This window comes from Crinia signifera, chromosome 2 (genome assembly GCF_055691185.1).
Source record: "Crinia signifera chromosome 2, ASM5569118v1, whole genome shotgun sequence".
NCBI lineage: Eukaryota > Metazoa > Chordata > Amphibia > Anura > Myobatrachidae > Crinia > Crinia signifera.
In genome coordinates, this window is record NC_139218.1 from 226522160 (window position 1) to 226543774 (window position 21615).

The window sequence follows — 21615 nt, forward strand, 5'->3', positions numbered from 1 at the left end:
CTATTCTATACAAAAAAAATAAAAATCAATTCAAAAGGTCTGATAGGTGGTCCACCTCCTGGGCTGCCGCATGGAGAAAACGCATCCCTAGGGTTCCTTGCATGGCTCTGTGAACTTGGGTCAGGTAATCTGTTGGCATGGGAAATGGGGTTTTAAATTAGTGTTGAGAATGATTTACACATGTTATTATTTTGTGTCTAAAGTTGTCTTCATTGAGCTAGGAATCCAACCAACCTTTCTACACAGGATGAAAGAGGGTCCTGCTGTCAACATGTTACTAACTACGCTGATGGAGAGACACACAGGGGGCTAGTGTATTAATTGTATGGCTTGTGCCATAAAATAACAATGTATATGCCCAAAGCTGCCCTAGGCTTGTGGATGTGTCAAACAGGACAACTCTCTGTAGTAAGCAATGTACTGATAAGGTCCTAAAATTTTACCTCCTTGCCATTTACAACCATCACCAACTATACAGTACTGTATGTCAATGTAATGGGGGTAAGGTGTGGCTCTCCTTGCAGGTTTACTGCATGGATTCAATGGCAAGCTTCAATAAGGGTACAAGTGTTTTTTGTGGTGGACACACAGTAGTCATTGGTGTGTGAGGGGCGGCACACACCAAATACCAATGGTGTTTGAACTGGAGTGGTGTGTGTGTGTGCAAAAGAATGGCTGTTGTGCCATGGTGTGCACATAGGGGCCCATTTATGATGAAGGCATTTCCAATGCAATCTGGTAGGAATATTACCACCCAGGATCGCATTTGGAAATGTCATCATTTCCTAGGGATGTATCATCCATGACAGTGCAGGGACAGTCCTCCAAAAAGAACCTGTTCCTGCGAAGCGCAGAGGGGATTAGCTGTGGGGAGGGTAGGTGGGTGGTGAAGGCAAGGAGTGAGTAGGAGGTTGGTAGTGGGTAGGGGATTTGTAGTGGGTAGGGGTTTGGGAGTGGGTAGGGGATTGGGAGTGGGTAGGGGTTTGGGAGTGGGTAGGGGATTGGGAGTGGGTAGGCCTCCTGGTTGGCCCCTGCTTCCTCTGCCTGCCTCCGGTCCCGTGTGGCTCTTTGACGTGCTGTGTATATTTTATCTAATTGAAGATGTGGTGTGGTAGGTGGAATCCATGGAGATTTTGGGGGAAAAACAAAAAATTATAGTTTCACTGCAGAAGTTATAAACCAATATACATGACTTTTAAAAACTAGCATACAGAGGTTATGTTAAAATGTTTTTAAAGCAAAAAACACACACACACACACACTCCCACTCACTCAATTTCACTTTCACTGCACCAATCTCACACTAATACAAACATTCGGCCTAACATGGGCAAATAAGAATAAACGCATGCAAAAATCAGCAGTAAACAGGGAATATTTGGCGTCTAAGGAGCTGGAGGAGGTCCGGCTGGCGCCTTCTCAAGTCAGACCATCGCCGATCCAGTTGGGCGGTGGTCCTCCGCACACCTGTGCGGGCGAATATTGGAGACATAGGGGCCTGCCCGCGCCAGCCTTTGCTCCATGATGGCCACAAGGGCCATCAGCTCCCTCGTGGAAAAGGGTGCTGCCCTCTGTCAAGATGGCGCAATGGTGCATTAAACAAATGCAGGGACATATATTAATAATGCTGTTCTCTGATTGGTTGTTAACATTCTTATTTGGTATTAACTTTATTGATAATAGTTCAATTAACAGTATGTATGCGAAATTTCTCTCGCCACCGCCATCGGAACGGATTGCAATACTTACTCTATGCATGTATGTATATGCGTCTATTCACATACATATACCCACACTCATATGTGCATATCTCCTGCCTATATGATTTCATTGTTTAGACTGCTGACCATACCTTCCTGACTGTATAACCACTCAACTAGTAGTTTGGACATTTCAACAATCTTATCCACCATATAATACCTACCTTCAACAAACACACAAAACACATACCAACATGACTGTTACAGTAGAATACACATACAAATCATCTCACCTGACATGGCGTCCATCATCAGCTATAGAAAGAAACAACAAAATAAATAAGTTAGGACATTTCCCAAACATGCAATACATCACCCAGTTCACACATGACTGGGCCCCCAAACCATTACACCACAATCATTATGTAGCCTACAGGTGCATTGTTCATCAATGTCAAATAATCCGTGATGTCACCTTTTTAACAAATTTTGAATTGCTTCTGAATTTATAACGTCATCAAGTAGTTTAAGAGATTCCACGCATCACGGCCTTCCAGCTCTTGCAGTCTTTGCCAGATCCCGGTTTGTCGGATAACATGAGAGTCATGGGCACTTCCGGGAAAGTTGGAATTGAAGGCAAGAATTTCCATGGATGTGTCACATACCACCATCACATTGAGCAAGTGGAACATCTTCCTGTTCCGGTAGATCCGCTCGCTCCGTGATGGTGGCACAAATGGTACATGGGTCCAACCCACAGCCCCTATCACATTAGGAAAGCCAGCAAGTTGTTGAAATGCCAGCTTACTCCTATAAAGGGTATCTTGGGCAAAAGACATGTAACATGTGGGGGTAACCTGTACCTAGTAAGTACCTCATCATCAGGCAACCCAAAGAGGGTCACCCGTGAGCGGTAGATTCTAGCATGACCTGGCCTCCTTTGGCGCCAAGTGGGAGGAGCCGCAAGTTGCCCCTCCTCGTACACCACATACACCATTGCAGCTTGTGATAACTAAATTAACAGGAAATACTCACAATTAAAACAATGTACTTTTAATGTTGAAAATGCAAACAAAATAAAAAAACTATTTCATATAACCATATATACAGGCGAGGGACGGCCCGTATCCTCTATTCTTGGTTGTGGATGTCAAATGATTTCTGAAACATTGGACCCAACATTTAAGTTTCCACACACATGCCATCAATCATAGATATTACTTTATTTAATGACACTTTTCAAACAAGTGTTTGGCTTCCGTGTGTGGGCTGCAATGACTGAATGGGCCAATGCATGAAATTTCATCAGAGGAATGGGGTAATTAAAGTAAATTGACCAGAGGACTGGGTTAGTATTGTGTTCAGCTGGGAGTAATTTAGGTGCCGTGTGTACTAATTGTCAGACCGAACGCGTTGCACATGAACTAGTGCCACCGAGACATGAAAGCTACTTCTTTCCACCGAAGATTTTGGGAGTGTTGGGTCGCGGCCCAAGTGGACGCCTACCACTTATCGAGCACACCCATGTTGACGCCCCAATTTACGCCCAGTTTTGCCCACTTTGAAACAGCGTCCATAGATACGCCCACATTACGCCCATATTATCCGACAATGTTCGACAATGGTGGACATTTTTTCTGTGTGGCGATCCAACCGAGTGCGGAGAGCCGCCATTGCACATGCGCAATGTGTAGGCTACGCACGTGCACTCAGCAGGAATACGCAATCCGAATGAATGTGTAGCTGAGCGAGTCAATCAGAATAAGGCCCAATTAGAGATTGGTCAAAAGACAAAGAACCAAGGCGTTGTGTAAGATCTAACACAACATTATTATATGCTATGCACATTGCATATCATCACTATGATAATAGAAACAAACTTGTAGAGACATGTTCCCTATTGCAATCTTAATACGAGAGGCATGGTTGTGACATGTTATGAACTAGAATAAATAACAATATCAGGAGGGTAGGGAAGAAACATGAATACTGTAGAATGAATTTTAATGAAGTATAAATGTAATGTTGTCAGACTACGTGTATGGGTGTGACCGGTAATTGGATTTCTTGTTACTCGCTTGACGCTGTCAGTCTGTGACTCACCTGCAATTCTGAGGGCGGAGGGACAACGGAACCCCGGAAAACTAACTCCCCACACACAACCACATAATGCTGTCACCGTGAGGACGGTGATAAAATGTTTTATTTTCCAGCCAAAAGAATCACGGATCACCGCTAGAAGAAATATGGGTACTTGTGTAGTTTCACGGCAGCAAGCTATGCTACGCTATCAGCGTAGCTCAACGGCAGACTAGCATAGCTAGCGTAGTGCCCCAGCAGCAGCCCTGATTAGTCATCGTGCTGTCCCCACGAGCTGCAGCTCTGTCCCCCGCGTCCCTGGCAAGCCTAGTGAGCGCCTTTCACACTGCGCTGGTAACCGCCAGATCCCCTGTGCTGGTGGATGCCAGTGGAGAGGCGATCTTGCGGGCGACGGCAGAGGTGCTCCATCTGCCTGAGACGCACGAGCTTGTGCGTCTCAGTAATTTGTGCAGCAGGGTACGGTAACCCTGCCCGTGTCCGCTTCAGGGAGACAGCCAGGGTTAGGGGTCCGGTAGTGCGTGCATCTTGTGCACAAGGGGAGGGGGGGGGGGGTGGTGGTTTGCCGGTGCTCCATATTACATACTGGCAAATGCCTCCATTTCAAACCCCCACTATCCACGTCAGCCTAAAGAGTGGGGAGCGCAGTGAGCCCCCCGAGGGTACGCATGCTCCCGACTTGTTCATACCCTCACTATCCACGTCAGCGTGGAGTTGACTTTATAAAGTGTGGCGAGTGCAGTGAGTGTTTACACGTAAAACGAGCCCAAAGCATGGAGAGCGCATCGAGCCCTGAGAGTGGATGCGGTACATGTCCTCCTGACCTGTTCATACCCCCACTACCCCCACTATCCACGTCGGCGTGGAACCACCGCAAAACAAGCCTGAAGTGTGGCGAGCGCATGCCGATTACTTGACGTGTATTCCTCGACGTGTATTCCTCGTTCCCTCGCTTCGGGCTGACGTGGATAGTGGGGGTGTTTCAGGAACACATTCACACCTGTCATGTCAGGCAGGTTAAAAATGGTCAATGGTTCCCACACAATGTAATAAGCGCTAACACAGCGCTAACTGACTACGCTAACTGCGTAAGCTCCGGTTAGGCACAAATATACACACAGTCACAGACACAAGCTGAATATGCTGGCTGCGGGAACACTATGCTGATTCTGACAGGGACACTATGCTGACTACGTAACTGCCGCCGTGAAACCACACAAGTACCGAAATATGGAATGTTACAATAACAAGAACAATCAATGGCAAAAGACTAAAGAATTCATTGACACTGCAGGCTGCAATTCGCACGATATGCTGCACAATAATTATGATTAAGTAATTAATAAACAGTACAATTGATTTAAAACACCGGTAAGGAATATATGCAACAGAGAATACAGTGCAATATAATTAAAGCAATACAACACAATAAGGTATATTCAACAACAGGTACAAGTGTCCTGACTTTAAATAATGAGTCCCTGAACTGCACAGTTCACTGTACAGTATAAGGTAATTTTGGCCTAGGAGCGCCGTATTGTTTCATAGGTAATATCCCGAACTTTGGCACAATGCCAACACTGAACGTCAACTTCACAAAAGGTTCCAATAAATGGTCCAATTGGCCAAAGGTTGTGATCTGGGAGTATAAACTCAGGGTATGGGCTCTGGCTGAAGTAGGGGCCCCTTGTCCTGGGCCTGACGTATAGGAGGCATTTACTGAGGGGACATTGTGTCCTGTCCAGGGCAAAGAAAGTGGGAAATCAGGGGTAGATTTATTAAGCTCAGTGAAGTGATAAACTGTCTGGTTTTTATCACCAGCCAATCAGCTCCTACCTGTCATATTTCAAATCAAGCCTGTAACTTCACAGGTAGGAGCTGATTGGCCGGTGATAAAAACCAGACAGTTTATCACTTCACCGAGCTTAATAAATCTGCCCCTCAGTCCCTTGGAGGCATAAATGCGTGTTGGTTTGGGATCACAGGTAAGGCCTGGTATTACTGGCCTACTGGAGGCAGTTCCTGGGTGAAGAGATGATAGGGCCTGTGGGCCACTAAATGGATTGGACCCAAATGACCTTGTGGCTCTGAGGGTAGTCGGCTGACAGGGATGTTAATGTCAGTGTGTGTGTGTGGGGGGGGGCAGCACTACAATACCTGCACATCCGCTGATGTTTCTGGCTACTGCCAGTCATGATTCCTTGGACCCGCTGGACCTGTTAGGGCTGGCTGTGAGGTGCGTTGCTGGTGCCCTGTTACTGGGGATCTCCACGTGGCTCTCTGGGGTCAGCTCTGCGTCTGGGACTTAAATGCAGGACGTCGCTGGTCTCTCTTCCCCTGTATCCCTGCTCCGCTTTGTCCTGCAGCTCTGTCTCTGGTGGGTGATTGCTGGGCTCAGGATGTCTGTCACTCGGCGTGAAGGTGCGATGCGCCACTGGCTGGGGGGGTCACAGATGGCTGTGCGGGCGTACTGCTTCCATGCTCTGGCTATGTCTCCTGTGGGACACCACTGGAACTTCCACCGGTCTCTTCTTCCCACCTGTTGCTCACTGCAGGCGCTGTGTCGGGCTCCCTCCTTGTGTCTCTCTCCACTACTACTGACGGCAGCTGTGTGAGGAGCTGCTGTACGCCGGTCTCCTTGCTCCGCTCCACTCAGCTCTGCCGCCATGCGTGACACTCCTCTGCTGTCTCTCCTCATGGCACATGCTGCTTACTCCTTAAGGTGGCAATACACCTACAGATTTATTGTCCAATCTGGGTGGTTGGAACAAAAACCTGGTAATGGATGAGAGCAAATGACTGTTGACCATTTGCTTGGAAATGCTGGAACACTGCCAAACTGTCATTCAGGAATGACCAGAATTTTGTTCCAACCAGACAGATCTGACAATAAATCTGTAGGTGTATGGCCACCTTTACTCATCTGGAGCACTCTGCAGACAGACTCTCTTCGCGACACAGATCAGCTCCTCCCCTCGGTTTGGCGCCCACCGACCACCAATCCGCTGGCACCCTTTCCTTCCCACTCTCCAGGGATCTGCAGGTCCGTACTGGGTTCTAAGGCCCTGTGTGTTGAGCTGGCTGCTGTGGGGTGGTTGCATAGCAACTCCCCAAGGGGACATGTACAAGAACAGCACATTAAGTGTATAGACAGTAAGTGTATAGACATTAAAAAGGGGTACCCCCAACTGCAGGGACCACATAAAGTCATCCAAAACTATATCAATCCATACTTGCCTACATTCCCCAATAGCACCTTGGAGTACCCAGCACCCCCTTTCCCCGGCCACCCACAATAGATTTGTGTTTAATGCATCATTGTAACCCTGCCTCCATTATACAGCACCTGCTTTTTTCAGCACTGTATAGCTGGAGGCGGAGCCAAGATGATGCAATTGTGATGCCACATCCCCAGACAGCTCACCATGTTGCCATTCATACCTCCTATGCAAAACAATAATAGCGCTGTTCAGAGGTGGAACTACTATTGGCACAGCAGGTGCAGTGCACCAGAGTTCCTGAGGACTAAGGAATCCACTGCTGCCGCTGTCACCCTCTTCCTGTCACCCACTGTTTTTCCCTGTCACACTCTGCCTCCCCCTGCCTCTCCCTGTCACCCACTACTGTTTTCCATATTGTGAACTTGGATTGGGGTTTAGTTTAGTGTGTGCTAACCACATGTTACTCAAAATGGAACAGTGTGGCAGGTTTGTCAACTGTTATGTCGGCAATGTTAAAATCACAACAGGCAATGTGTCTTCATTCACAGAATGCCATCAGGAAAAATGCTGACATCAGAAAGTTGACATAACAGTTTGACTACGGAGGGAAATTAGGGTTAGGTTACACGGGACAGGGAGGTTGGGAGAGAATTCAACAGCGGAGATCACTGATCCAAAATCAGCTGTCCTTGTAAAACCTTTTGCCATTACTTTAGTAGTGACTCAGCAGTGCTAGTGTGTATGTGTGAACTTGGGTTCATGCAAGCATTATTAATTCCAGGCAGATGGAGGCTAGCTACAGTAGAGAGGAGCGATTCCTCTTCACAATAGGGGCTTGTTCCCATAGTTAAGTAGCAGAGGTTCTTAAACAACAACCACGGTTCGCAGTTCTTCTTCAGGGCTCTTCAGGCCCTGAAGAAGACCTGCGAAGCGTACGCCGGCCGACCCAGCCGTGCGGACGTTCTCCCAGCGCTACCAACAATACCTCTGTGTGTGATTGTATTTTTAGTCCTTTTCAGGAATCTAATGTAATAGATAGCCGTACCGTTTATCACTCGAGTTAACCGCGGTGCCTACTGTCAGCGGTACTCGGTGTAACGGCTGTGCACGCAAGCTTGCATCACAGCGCTCGTCCCTGACATAGGGAGAGGCTGTGGTTAGCAGCAGCAGCAGGGCACAGTAATAGCTACTTTAAACATCCAAATTGATTTTGTACACATGCATGCTTGAATGCTATAGTTACATGAGTTAGGCAGATGGCCACTCTGTAACCATTTCTATTAGCTTATGCTACATGTGTAACCAATAGTCCTGCAGCACTTAACTCCGTATATGCATACAAAACTACACTGTATTATCTGGCAGCCATCCTGTACCTCAGGTTCCCATTAGTGTTACTGTTACTACACTGTAATAAACTGTGACATATCTGATTTGCTGTATTAATGCACAGATTGTAGTACAACATAGGAGTAATTTATGAGCTGCAGGGTTTATAATTTAATCCAAACCAATTATAAAATTGAGATACCTCTCTACTCAAAATATGATATTACCAACAAGAAGGTATATTTTATGTCTCTTTTCTATAAATGGTGCACCACCATATGACAAACTTTTCCTTCCTTTGCATTACAATCTCTATAGGACATGATGCACAATAAAGTGAAAACTCAGGTTGTAGATTAAATCCACTTTTATCGAATAATACTGAATACAAAATGGGTTAAAACAGCTTGATTAAATCAAGAGGAAGGATCTATGTAAGCTCCCCTGCTAGACTAGTACACACTACTACTACTACTACACAGGAACACACGGTGACAGTTCCATACCGCTGGGAGGAAGTTTGTCCCAGCTGTCTCCCCGTAGCTGGTGACATCACAGGGCGTCAGAGTTTGCTCAGAGAGCAGCGGCGTACGCACACACAGTCCAGAGCTGCCAGACAGAGAGAGCGGAGGAGCAGTGAACGGCTTCCTGGCCGCGGGGACCACGCTGATGTGAGTGCCCTTCTTCCCTTACACTGCGCCACCCCCGGCCGGGCCCTCTCTGGACATCACTGGGCAGGCGCCGAGGTGCTCTTACCCACCAGTTAGCTGTGACCAGGCTGCTGTGTCCGGCCTGTCACTGCGTGCGCCGGGCATAGAGGGTCCCTGCCGGTGGCGTGTGCGGGGATAGATATGGCTATGTTGCTGCGGCCGGTTGCGTGGGATGTCGTTACTGTACTGTGGGTGCCAGCAGCAGCAGCAGCAGCAGCCCTGGGGTGGCAGCTGGGAGGAGGCTGGGTGTGCGCTATTACTTTCCGCCTGGGAGCTATGTGTGAGGCAGGGACCGGGCACCTGGTGCTTCTGCCACCGCTCATCCCGCTTGGAGTTTACGTGACAGTAATTAGCGCTGAGAAACTTGTCAGCCAATGGGAACTGCGCTGTGGGGGCCGCTGTCAGGGACATGGCAGCAGCCGGCTATGCAGCCATCAATACAGGGGTCTAGACACATACAAGATAATGGATTATTGTTTGTGGCACATATCATACATTCTTGGCTGTAATATTAGTAATGATGCTAAGTATTTCATTATGGATCGACTGCGCATGCTAAGTATTTCATTTGTTAGGAGAGTGCACAGAAGTAGTAGTGGGAATGATGACATAATGTCCAATTATATTAACCGTGTCAGCAGCTTTCATCCTACGCATTTTACAACCTTAACTCTGTACGAAATCGTATAAACTCTGTAATCCCTGACTTCTTACCTAATTCTCACTGTAGTTATACATTGGCAATAAACATAGCAACCAGGCTGAAATGCTGATGGCTAAGGTTGTGTCAATTTGCACTGTCCAACATTCATAAATTATCCTCGCTATCTGTATTGTTGATTTATACGTTTACAATATGTACTCTTTCCACTGTCTGTACTTCCTCCCTGGGAAAATCTACAAGGCCTATGGTAACAACAAGGATTTTACCAGGAACTTTTTGAAGTGCTAGTAATCCCCAGTGCATAAGGGGATTGAATTGGTCTGGACAGTGCTCGTGGCTTCTCATCATAACACACGGACAAACATAAGTGAATTCTGTCCCTCTAACTCAGTGGTTCCCAACCCTGGTCCTCAAGTACCCCCAACAGTGCACGTTTTCCAGGTCACCCGGCAGGTGCACTTATTATTCAGACACATTTGAAAAGATCCACAGGTGGAGCTAATTATGTCACCTGTGATTCTGTGGGAAGACCTGGAAAACGTGCACTGTTGGGGGTACTTGAGGACCAGGGTTGGGAACCACTGCTCTAACTCACCCTAAAGCGGCGTACACACCTTGAAATTAGTGCTAAGCAATCTAACCTATGCGAGTTCCCTTGAAGTCCCGGTGGCTAGATTGCCCATACACACATAGTGATGTGTGCTAAGCGATCTGTGCTAATTAATGTTTTGCATGTACTTGCTAGCCGATCTATCTAGATTTTGCCTGCATGTGCTAAAGATCTGAGCCAGCTATGGCAACACATGGGACCGGGTGTCACCATTACTATGGTACACACAGTGATTTGTGCTTAATTTCTTAAGGCCCATACACACTTAAAGATTTTCATTTCAAAAGACTTTGCCAAAATCTCTGAAAGATATATCTTTCACCAAAGTAGTTCGTACACACTGAGCTATTTTCACCAAAGAGCGAGAGATTTTCAGCCGGCGAAAGACTTTGATGAAAATCTTTCATTATAAAAGGATATTTACATAATGGGCGGGGTTTATATTCCAAGAGTGGGAGCAGGGGCCCTTTAATTTCAATGTGTTTCTGTTCTTGGGTCCTGATTCAGAACTGATCGCTGGGCTGCGTATATTGGGAGCCCAGCGATCAGGTAAACGCCGCCCTGGCCGTTACCGCTATAATATACATTGGTGGGCATATATATGGGATGCGGTTAATTTCCCGGCGATCGGATTCCCGGTGGTCAAAATCCCGACGCTGGAATCCCGACCGCCGAAATCCTGAAACTTTCTCCCTACGTGGGTGTCCACGACACCCATAGAGGGAGAATAAATTAGCGCGCCGAGCGTAGCGAGGCACCGGGCGCGCTGCGTGGCGAGCCCGCAAGGGGGGGCAATCCACGTCCCCCCCCCCCCCCTTGTTGGGATTTCGGCAGTCGGGATTCCAGCGTCGGGATTCCGACCGCTGGGATTCCATACTGAATCTATATATATCTATATATATATATATATATATATATAGATATAGAGATATATACACAGTATACACACACACACATATATATATATATATTAATATTAGGAAGCCTTGCATTGGTGTTAGTGGTTATATATATATATATATATATATATATATATATATATATATATATATATATATATATATATATATATATATATATATATATATATATATATATATATATATATATATATATATATAGCCTTGCATTGTGGCAGTGGTCATTTATTTATATATATATATTGGGACACCTTGCATTGGTGGCAGTGACAGCAGGGGGACACTTGGGAGCAGGGGGCGGCTGGAAGCACTTTGCCGCTGGCACCGAGTGCTGACAGAGGAAGAGGAGGACAGGTGACATGGGGGACCGGGAGCTGCTGCGTGGCGGCGGGCTTGCTGCGACTGCTGGCACTGGCAGTGTCTTTTCCCCCCTGCTCCGTCTCCGTGCTGGGAGCAGGGGGAGGGGGGAGGGAGCAGGGGGAGGCGGCGGGGCGGCACACGGGCTGAAAGTGGTTAATCTTTCAGCCCGTGCAGCGTACACATACAGCGATGATGGATAAAAAACCATCCATCATCGCTGGCATGCTGGTAAAACCAGCCGACGTGGGACCTCGTTAGCGATGATGCGGGAGCGCGCATCATCGCTAGGAGGCAATCTGTGGGGCATACACACTAGGCAATTTTCAATTAAAAATCGCTCAAAACGGCTGTTTTGAACGATTTTCAGGTGAAAATCGTCAAGTGTGTATGGGCCTTTAGATCACTTAGAATATAGACAACAATCACATACCTATGTGTATGGCCCTTAAGGATAACTTATAAACACTGTTTACTTAATTTCTTATTATTTTTTAAATTTATCAATAAGAATCTTTTGGCCTGAAGACATGAATATCCCTTTCCCATGTGCTTGTCTTTAAGATTGCTGGGTGACTTTTTCCACTTTCGCTTTGTTTCAGTTTTCCTTCACATTATATGCAAATAACAGCTAGCATGCAACAAGTAGAAATAACATAACCGGTACAAAAAGTGTGCAATATTGCTGGTTCGCTGACATCATCGGGGGAGGAGGCAGCACTTAGAGCTGGTGCTGCTCCAAGCACTGCCTCCTCCATTGGTGTTAATGGGAACCAGGTCCCTCGATCCGATTAAGCCGTTCATACCGCAAAGCAACACAGCAACGAACTAACAAGAACCCTTCTTTTTTACCGGTTCGTATTGCCATGTTGCTACCGGTTTGCGGGACCCGGTAACCCCTTTCACATTGCACCAATTGCCGGATCGAAGTGGCAAGACACTGGCATGAACCCATAATTAGATGTGAAAGGGGTATTGATATGTTGAGGTGGTTATTTTATTTTTTTCTCAAGTAAACAAATGCAATTATGCAATAGATTAATACTGCCCGATTAATTATTTCTTCACAAACGTAGCTGCTTGCATTTTGCCCATTACTCTGGTTGTATGCTGTGTAAAATTTTGCCTGGCAGTGTAGAGATTTGGCAACTGATAATGTGAGGGGTCCATTCTAGAAGCAAGAATGGTCACTTAGAGATTGCAGTGTTTCCAAGTCAAACACATATTTCATGTAAATAACATAATTGTAAACCTAAGCACGTCCTACAAGGTTAAATAAGTAGTAGTCTATTTCTATTAATAGTTTTACAATATATTATTATTAATTCAAATAATGAGGAATATTCTAAAACTTTTTTTTTTCTGTAAGTGCATTGGTTAATATAAAACTAACAAATATTTACTATGATTCTGTCATTTGTTTATTAATTATTATTATTATTATTTTTAAAGGCAACAAGATGGTACCTGAAGGAATCCATCACTGTTCATAGAAAGACCCTTTAAACCTTAAAGCACTTATTTTTTAATTGGGAGAACCCTCTACAATGGCAGCTGGACCGTCGCAAGCTGGCGGAGCTGCCGGACCATCTGGACCTCCTACAGTGACCAGTCAGTGGAATACTGGGTCTCTAGCTGTGGCTGTTTGGGAATGGCAAGATGAGCTCAGCAAATGGAGACCATATAGCGGCAAAGTGAGCAATTATATAGAACAGTGTATGCAGGCTAATCAGCAGCAGAAAAATAGCCGTGCTCTTGGAAACAGCAACAGTATCTCGCTTGGACAAGTTGATCCAAAGTTAGCTCCATATATAATTGATATTGCAACTCTTGCACAGTTTCGCCAAGACACAGGTAAGAGTACATTCATTTGGTTTCTAAAATATGTATTTTATGTCATAATTGCAAAGTGCATCTTCATAAAATTCCTTCTGGAATTTCACCTGCAGCAGGATCATTTATTTCAAACTGGATTTAATATTCAAATTGAGACCCAGTTAGTGATTTGGGGAAAAGATCAAGTAGACCAAGGTTAAGTACCAAACAATCGGCTCCTGTCATCTTTCAAACTGTCTGTAAAATAACAGGGAGCTGATTGCTTGGTACTTTAGGCCTTATTCTAGTTCACTCCTTCTGACAAAATCCTTCTTAGATGGAAAAACCATGTGCACTTCAGGTGGGGCAGATGTAACTTGTGCAGAGAGAATTAGATTTGGGTGGGGTTTTGGCACTTATGTATTATCCAGGCACCCGATTTTTTTTTTTTTTTTTTTCATCGGGTTGGAAAAATCAAGTAGATCGCATCGCATGCAACCAAATCGCATGCGATGTGATCGACGTGATTTTTTTCATAGGAATCAATGTTAAATGGTCTCAATAAATGTTAAATGGTCCCTGAGACCCGATTTCACATTAGGGTCAATGTTAAATGCCCCCCAGCCCCCCCCCCCCATTGTTTGTATGCCCCCTCATTGTTAACGCCACCATCAACGCCAACCCGAAGCGTGGCGAGCGGCGGCGTTACGCATCCTCCGACCTTTTCATACCCCACTATCCACGTCGGCATGCAGTTGATTCAATATAGCACGGCGAGCCACCGAGCCCGTAGCGTGGCGAGGGGACACGGAATACGAGCCCGAAGCGTGGCGAGCGGACGCGGATTACTTAACAACTTTCGCGTCGCCTCGCGGGGCTCGCTGCATTTGTCACGCTTCGGGTTGGCGTTGATGGTGGGGTGGAGTTAACAATGCTGGGGCATTTGGGCTAATACACCTAATGGGGGGGCCACGGGGGGGCATTTAACATTGCCCCTAATGTGAAATCGGGTTTCATGGACCATTTGGAACCATTTAACATTTATTCCTATGGAAAAATCGCGTTGATTGCGTCGATCGCATCGCATGCGATCAACGTGATTTAACCGCAAAATCGCGTCAGTCGCATCGCATTGCATGCCTTAAGTTAAGGCATGCAATTTTCTACATCGGGCGCCCAGATAATACACAAGTACCAGGGTTTTACTTCAAAGTGAGAACTATATTGCAGTGTAAAAATAAAGCAGCCAGTATTTACCCTGCACAGAAACAAAATAACTCACCCAAATCTAATTCTCTCTGCATAAGTAACATCTGCCCCCCCCTGCAATGCACATGGATTTGTCCATCTAAGAAGGATTTTGTCAGAAAGAGTGAACTAGAATAAGGCCCTTTGTCTCTTTGCACTCTCTCCAAATTCTGAGAAATCTCCCAGTTCTCAAGGATCCAGCCTTCAGACTGTCCATATGTTCTGCATCAACATCTGCTCCCCTCAGCCATGCATGGTCCCACAGACAAGATGTTGCTGGACAACAAGAAAAGCAGACCGTTTCTGCAGGAATGTGTGACCAACCTTCTTGGACTCTCCTTTATCCTGCAGGCAGATAGGCAGTATATTGCCCCCTGAGAACACAGGCTGGAATGCCAGACCTTTCTTAAGTAATGTGAGGGACTGCTTGCACTTCATTTGTAGTGCAGTGTGTAATGTGTGCATCTGCAAAACTGGAACAACTTTATATTACTTCTTAAGCTTCTTTTTTATTTTTTTTTATTTTTTTTTACCAGTCACTGACTTTAGTAGTTCTAGGGGGGATTTACTAAAGTTTCTAAAAAGTAAAGAATACAGACACTGTGTTAACAACATCAAATTTGATGGCAGATTTTGCCAATTTAGAGGTAAATTTACTAAAGCTTCTAAAAATGAAAAGAAGTGATGTTGCCCATAGCAACCAATCAGAGTCTGTCTATGATTTCTCTATTGCATCCTAGAAAATGATAAACCCGAATCTGATTGGTTACTATAGGCAACATGGTACTTGTTTCCTAGCACGGCCACAACGATTTAGATCGTTGTGGTCGTAAGATAAAAAATCGGATCGATCGCATCGCATGCGATTTGGTCGCATACGATGCGACCGATCCGATCGACCGATTTTTCACCCGATTTTTTTTTTTTTTCACCTGATTATTTTCAATTGCCCCCCCAAATGTTACTAAGTGGGCTAGACCCCACGATAGACGTCAACCCGAAGCGTGGCGAGCGCAGCGAGGCCGCGAGGGGCGGCGGTGCGCGTCCTCCGACCTTTTCATTCCCCTACTATCCACTAGGGCGTGGAGTGAGAATAGAATAGTGTGGCGAGCGCAGCGAGCCACCGAGCCCGAAGCGTGGCGAGCGGACGCGTCTAACTTCACAGGTATACGCGTCCCCTCGCGGGGCTCGCTGCGCTCGCCACGCTTCGGGCTCGGTGGCTCGCTGCGCTCGCCACACTATTCTATTCTCACTCCACGCCCTAGTGGATAGTAGGGGAATGAAAAGGTCGGAGGACGCGCACCGCCGCCCCTCGCGGGCTCGCTGCGCTCGCCACGCTTCGGGTTCACGTCTATCGTGGGGTCATGGCGGGCACATAAAAAATGTGAAATGGGTCATATTGGCCCATTTCACCTTTTTTAACATTTTTACCTATGTGAGATGGACTTAATCAAGTCCATCTCATCTTGTGCCATTATAATGGCACAAGACCGACAAGATCCTCCCGATTTCAATGTTAAAAGATTTTTTAACATTGAAGTCTATGGAAAAATCGGGTCAATCGGTCGGTCGCATCGCGGCCGATTTTAATTGGTCGCGACCGACCGATTGACCCGATTTCTGTCAATCAAAGGGAAAAAATTTTAAAAAATCGGCCACATCGTGAGGATCGTGTCCCTTAATTAAGAGCCACGATCACTCACGATTGTGGCCGTTCTAGGAAACAAGTACCGGCAACATCACCTCTTTTCATTTTTTGAAGTTTTAGTCAATTTGCCCCTTAGTCTCCTTTTTTAGATTTAATAAAGGAGACAAGTGGTGATATTACCTGAATCGTTGCTCCCGCTACCAACTAAGTTACTGGAGAGCTGGCAGGACTTTATTAGCACATGCAGCAATGCACCTGCTACCAACAGTCATTTATACAGCACTCCGTGATATATATTGGAGTGTGCATACACTTACTACCTGGGTCCCATAGAAATTAATGGAGATATCGGATGCTACTCGTTAGTCAAATGCTGCTCGTAGGTACTGTATGCTATGCATCTCGGCACTGCCACAACATTCTAACCCCCGCTGCAGCAGCAACTTAATAGGACTTAGGATAAAAAAAGGCACGCAATAAATACATGATTGTTTTTTAATCACTTATTACATTCTTTATTTCACTCTGAAGGCCCCCATACATTAGGCTGACTTATCCTAAGGATCAGTCGGCCACGATTTCCCTTGGGAGAGCTCACTAAGATTCGGCACTTGATGTGCCATTTTGTTAACGTGTGATTCATCACATGCAAGTTATCACATATAAGCCCGGGGAGCTGCAGATGGGAGGCGGCAGAATTGATAAACTCAAGTTGACCTTTTCATATTGCCAGTCGACCTTTGGCTTATGTCAACTTTGTTCTATGTCAAACTTGTGCTTGTTGACAATATGGTGTCGACCTATTGACCTTCTACCTAGACACTGTTGACCTAAAATCTTGATCATTGGCAGTTCCAGAGGTGATGCTACAGCACAGTCCAAAATTCAAATAGGGGAGTCAAACCAGATGCTAGTGAGTCTTGGCTGGCAATATATGGAAGCATTTAGAGTAGCAGTTGGTGTGGCTCCCCTATTTGAATTATGGACTATGCTGAAGCTCCTCCTCTTGATCCGCAACTGATCGGATCCCCTTATTAATGATGCATTCTTGTATGATTTAGCCAACGTTCAACCTTCAGCTGGGTACACACTATACATTTTTTACTAATGATATTCACGAGAACAATATCCTTGTGCATTTTTTACTAATGATATTCACGAGAACAATATCCTTGTGCATATCATCTATTTCATTGATGTGTGCTCCAGCTGGCCTCCTCCCAGGCTGAACATGCATTCAAATCTGCCTATGTCGTCAACAACTGTACGTTCAGTGGGTGGCTGAATGACATTCCTGAACGATATCTTTCAGTGTGTTTGCACTAGATCATTTGCCGGAAGTACCAAAAATCGTATAGTGTGTTACCCAGCTTTACTATGGTTGACAGATGGCAGGGAGTTACGCATGGTTGTATTTAAACTAGTGTTCATTCTAGCACCCACTTTCTTTGAAAACCCATGCAGTTCCTGTTCCCTGCCTGGGGTGTCACTGCCTGCTGGGGTGTTTCTAGCACAGCACAGGTCTGGTTTGCATATCAATGCTGATATACAGACCACACTATGCTAGAAGCACTGCAGCAGCAGTGACACCCCAGGCAGGGAAGAGGAACTGCATGGATTTTCAAAGAAAGCGGGTGCTAGAATGAGCACTATTAAACCTTATAGCAGGCATTCCCAACCACGGTCCTCAAGGCACACCAACAGTGCAGGTTTTAGTGATATCCAGGCTTCAGCACAGGTGACTTAAATCGTACCTTAGTGATTCTGATTAAACCATCTGTGCTGAAGCCTGGATATTACTAAAACCAGCACTGTTGGTGTGCCTTGTGGACCGTGGTTTGGAATGCCTGCCTTATGCAATGTTCCTTTTTTTTCCTTTCACTTTTGCATCTTTGTTGTAATTATAACAACAAAATTCCCCTAAACAAAAACGAAATTACAGTTTTTTTAATATGTGCTATTTTATAGAAGTCATGCATTTCAACATGTACATTGCGGGTGCGCTGAGCATTTATAAAGAAAATTCAGTCAGTATGATTTACATAAACCTGTTTTTACTTGATTAAAAGAGCTAGTGGGAGTGTGTTAAGCTGGGTAAACACTATACTTCTTTTTTTTTTTTAAGCTATACGCACATTCAGTGTGGGGCCGGGGAATGTCACTGAACGATATTGGTCAGTGTCTTTGTGCTAGATCATTTGCCTGGAGCATTATCGATATCCGCGCAAATCGTATAGTGTGTACCCAGCGGGATTATAAAATATGGACTAGATCTGCAAATAACAATCACACTGCACATCTAGGGCCTGATTCTCTGTTGCACGCAATGCCAATGCTCACAGAGTTGAGCAGCACAGTGTGTTTAAATTGGTTGATTACAAAGAAACTTAAGGGGCCCATACATCTACTATTGTGTGCAATCATTTTGGCATCTGTCAGCCTGAGATTTTTAACATGTATTTGCACCAGCAGTGATAGCTAACCTTGACGCTCCAGTTGTTGTTGAACTACACATCCCAGCATTTCCTGCATCAGTTTTAGCATTTCCAAATAGCAAAACTGTAGCAGGGCATGCTGGGATGTGTAGTTCAACAACATCTGGAGTGTCCAGGTTAGCCATCACTGTCCTACAGCAAGCTTAGGGTGTAGGGCTGTAGATGTATGACCCGCTTTTACATACTCTCGATGGAGGCCAAACTGGGACTACAAATGAACCTATTACAGGGCTGTTGCCTTTCATCTCAGCCCTTTCAAAGTCATCCACATGTTTTTATAATGCAGTAGCGACTTAGGGCCCGATTCAGACCTGATCACTGGGCTGCAAATCTTTGGAGCCCATCGATCAGGTAAACACTGCCCAGCCAGAGCGTTTCCCTGCCCCTGTGCAGCTGCAATTCTTTGTCAGCCCTGCAAACGGGGGAAATCCATTCGGATACACCATTAACCCCTTCACGACATTTGACGTATATATACGTCATGGCCGGGATGTACTTCCCGACACATGACGTATATATACGTCATGACTTTAAACTGTCACTGCGTCTCGAGACGCAGTGACAGAGGGACGATGTCTGCTGTCCCTGACAGCAGACATGTCCCTGCATGCCCAGGGGGGGCTGCGATGTCGCCCCCCCCGTCGGCGATCGCTGTGATTGGCTGTTCAGTGTGAACAGCCATTCACAGCGTTTTCCTGTGTTACCAGCGAATCGGACGCTTGGTAACACAGGTGTCAATCACCGCCGGGCGTCAGGGGGCATGAGGGGGTCATCGGTGACGATGACACCTCACCCCACCCTCACCCCACCTGCCCCCAAGGCTGTGATTGGTCCGTGGGACCCACGGACCAATCACAGCCAAGGCGCGACATTTAAACTACCGGTGACTGCGCTGCAGACGCCATTCCGGTCTGCAGTAGCGTGCAGAGCGGTCACCGTGCCTATCTGCCGTTATACTGACCTGATCCTTGCTCATACTTACCTGATCCTTGCAAATACCTTACCTGATTACCTGATCACTGCTTGTAGCGTGCTGGACGCTTCCTGGATCTGACTTCTTGGAACTTCCTGCTGCTGCTGCAGTGTGATAGAGAGATAGAGAGATAGAGAGAGATAGAGAGATAGTGACAGAGAGAGCTATATTTTGTGTCTGCTACCCCCCCTTTTTGGGGGTGCAGGGGTTTTTTATATATAAATAACTGTCGCTGCTGCTGCAGTGTCATAGTGATAGATAGTGATAGATAGTGAGAGATAGTGATAGATAGTAATAGATAGTGAGAGATAGAGAGATTTGTGTCTGCTACCCCCCCTTTTTTGGGGGTGCAGTTTTTTTTTTTATATATATAACTGTCAGTGCTGCTGCTGCAGTGTCATAGTGATAGATAGTGATAGATAGTGAGAGATAGAGAGATAGAGAGAGATAGAGAGAGATAGTGACAGAGAGTGATAGAGAGTGTATATTTTGTGTCTGCTACCCCCCCTTTTTGGGGGTGCAGGTTTTTTTTTATACATATAACTGTCAGTGCTGCTGCTGCAGTGTGATAGATAGTGATAGATAGTGATAGATAGTGATAGATAGTGATAGATAGTGATAGATAGTGAGAGATAGAGAGAGATAGTGACAGAGAGTGATAGAGAGTGTATATTTTGTGTCTGCTACCCCTGCCTTTTGTGCTGATCACTATATCTGAGGTGATCAGCAACTTTTTGGGGGTGCAGAGGTTTTTTTTTTTTATATATACCTGTCAGTTGCTGCCAGTTGCACCAAAGGTTGTGCACCTGCTGCCCCTCACTGGTAATCAGTGTCGCATCACTGATCACCTTTTTTTTTTTTTTTTGTGGGTGCTGTGTGGTCTTTTTTTAATTTTTTTTTTACACACACTGTGATTTTGTGGGTGTCCTGTGGCCACTGTGCGCTGATCAGTGACGTACATCACTGATCAGCTTTTTTCGGCACAGGGTTGATCTATTTTTTTTTTTTTGATCAAATTCCTGTTGCCTTTGAGCGCTGTTCAGTGACAGACGTTACTGACCAACATCTGTGCTCAATTTTTGGCGCAGGACCTTTTTTTTTTTTTTTTTAACCCCTTCAATTCTTTTTTTTTTTAACCCCTTCAATTTTTTTTTTTTTTTAACCCCTTCATTTTTTTTTTTTTTTGTATAAAGTATTTTTTTTGTTCTGCACTACATACACACAACACACTACATACCTCCCGGGTTGAAATAAAGTTTGTACCCCCCCCTACACTATACACGTGTTGAAACATTTCACTACCAGTAACACAAAAATAAAAATGTCATCCCAAATGTCATCCCAGTCATCCAGAAGAATGTATTCAGTGGAGGAGGCATATGCCATGCTTGCCTCTGATTCTGACACAGCCAGTGAGGCAAGCGGGGAATTTGAAGGATTCGTCTTAAGCTCCTCTTCCTCCTCTGGTGATGAGGGACCCCCTCAAAGACGCCCCCGTAGAGCAGCTGAGACCCCCCCCCCAATAATTGATCTCGTATGGACCCCACCACCAGACAATTTTGAGCCCCAGGTTCCTGAGTTTTTGGCCATGCCAGGAATCCAATTTGATTCCACAGGTCTCAGAGAAATTGACTTTTTCAAATTATTTTTCTCTGATGATTTTATAAATTTAATGGTGGACCAAACTAATTTATATGCCCAGCAGTTTATTGCTCAAAACCCCACGTCATCATTTGCTAGGTGGACCCCTGTAGATGCAGTAGAGATGATGGCGTTTTGGGGTCTGGTGTTTCATATGGGCATAGTAAAAAAGCCACAAATTAGGCAA

General features: G+C 45.6%; 1 protein-coding gene and 1 long non-coding RNA gene across 3 annotated transcripts in view; one reads left to right on the plus strand and one right to left on the minus strand.

Annotated features, from left to right (window-relative positions):
• Positions 1-37: 37 nt before the first annotated feature.
• LOC146060572 (uncharacterized) lies at positions 38-9207 on the minus strand. The gene is made up of 3 exons (XR_014470446.1): positions 8854-9207; positions 1994-2015; positions 38-129 (listed from the first exon to the last, which is right to left on the minus strand). It is a non-coding gene; the product is annotated as an uncharacterized LOC146060572 (long non-coding RNA).
• Positions 8866-21615, plus strand: part of DTX2 (deltex E3 ubiquitin ligase 2) — an 80082-nt gene continuing 67332 nt past the window's right edge. Inside the window, exons 1-2 of one of the 2 annotated variants that reach the window (XM_083173935.1) lie at positions 8866-9018; positions 13061-13462. In XM_083173935.1, the coding sequence (XP_083030061.1) occupies positions 13156-13462 (307 nt within the window). In that variant the 5' untranslated portion in view covers positions 8866-9018; positions 13061-13155. The remainder of the gene's footprint in view (positions 9019-13060; positions 13463-21615) is intronic. The other variant, XM_083173936.1, reaches the window with a different exon arrangement.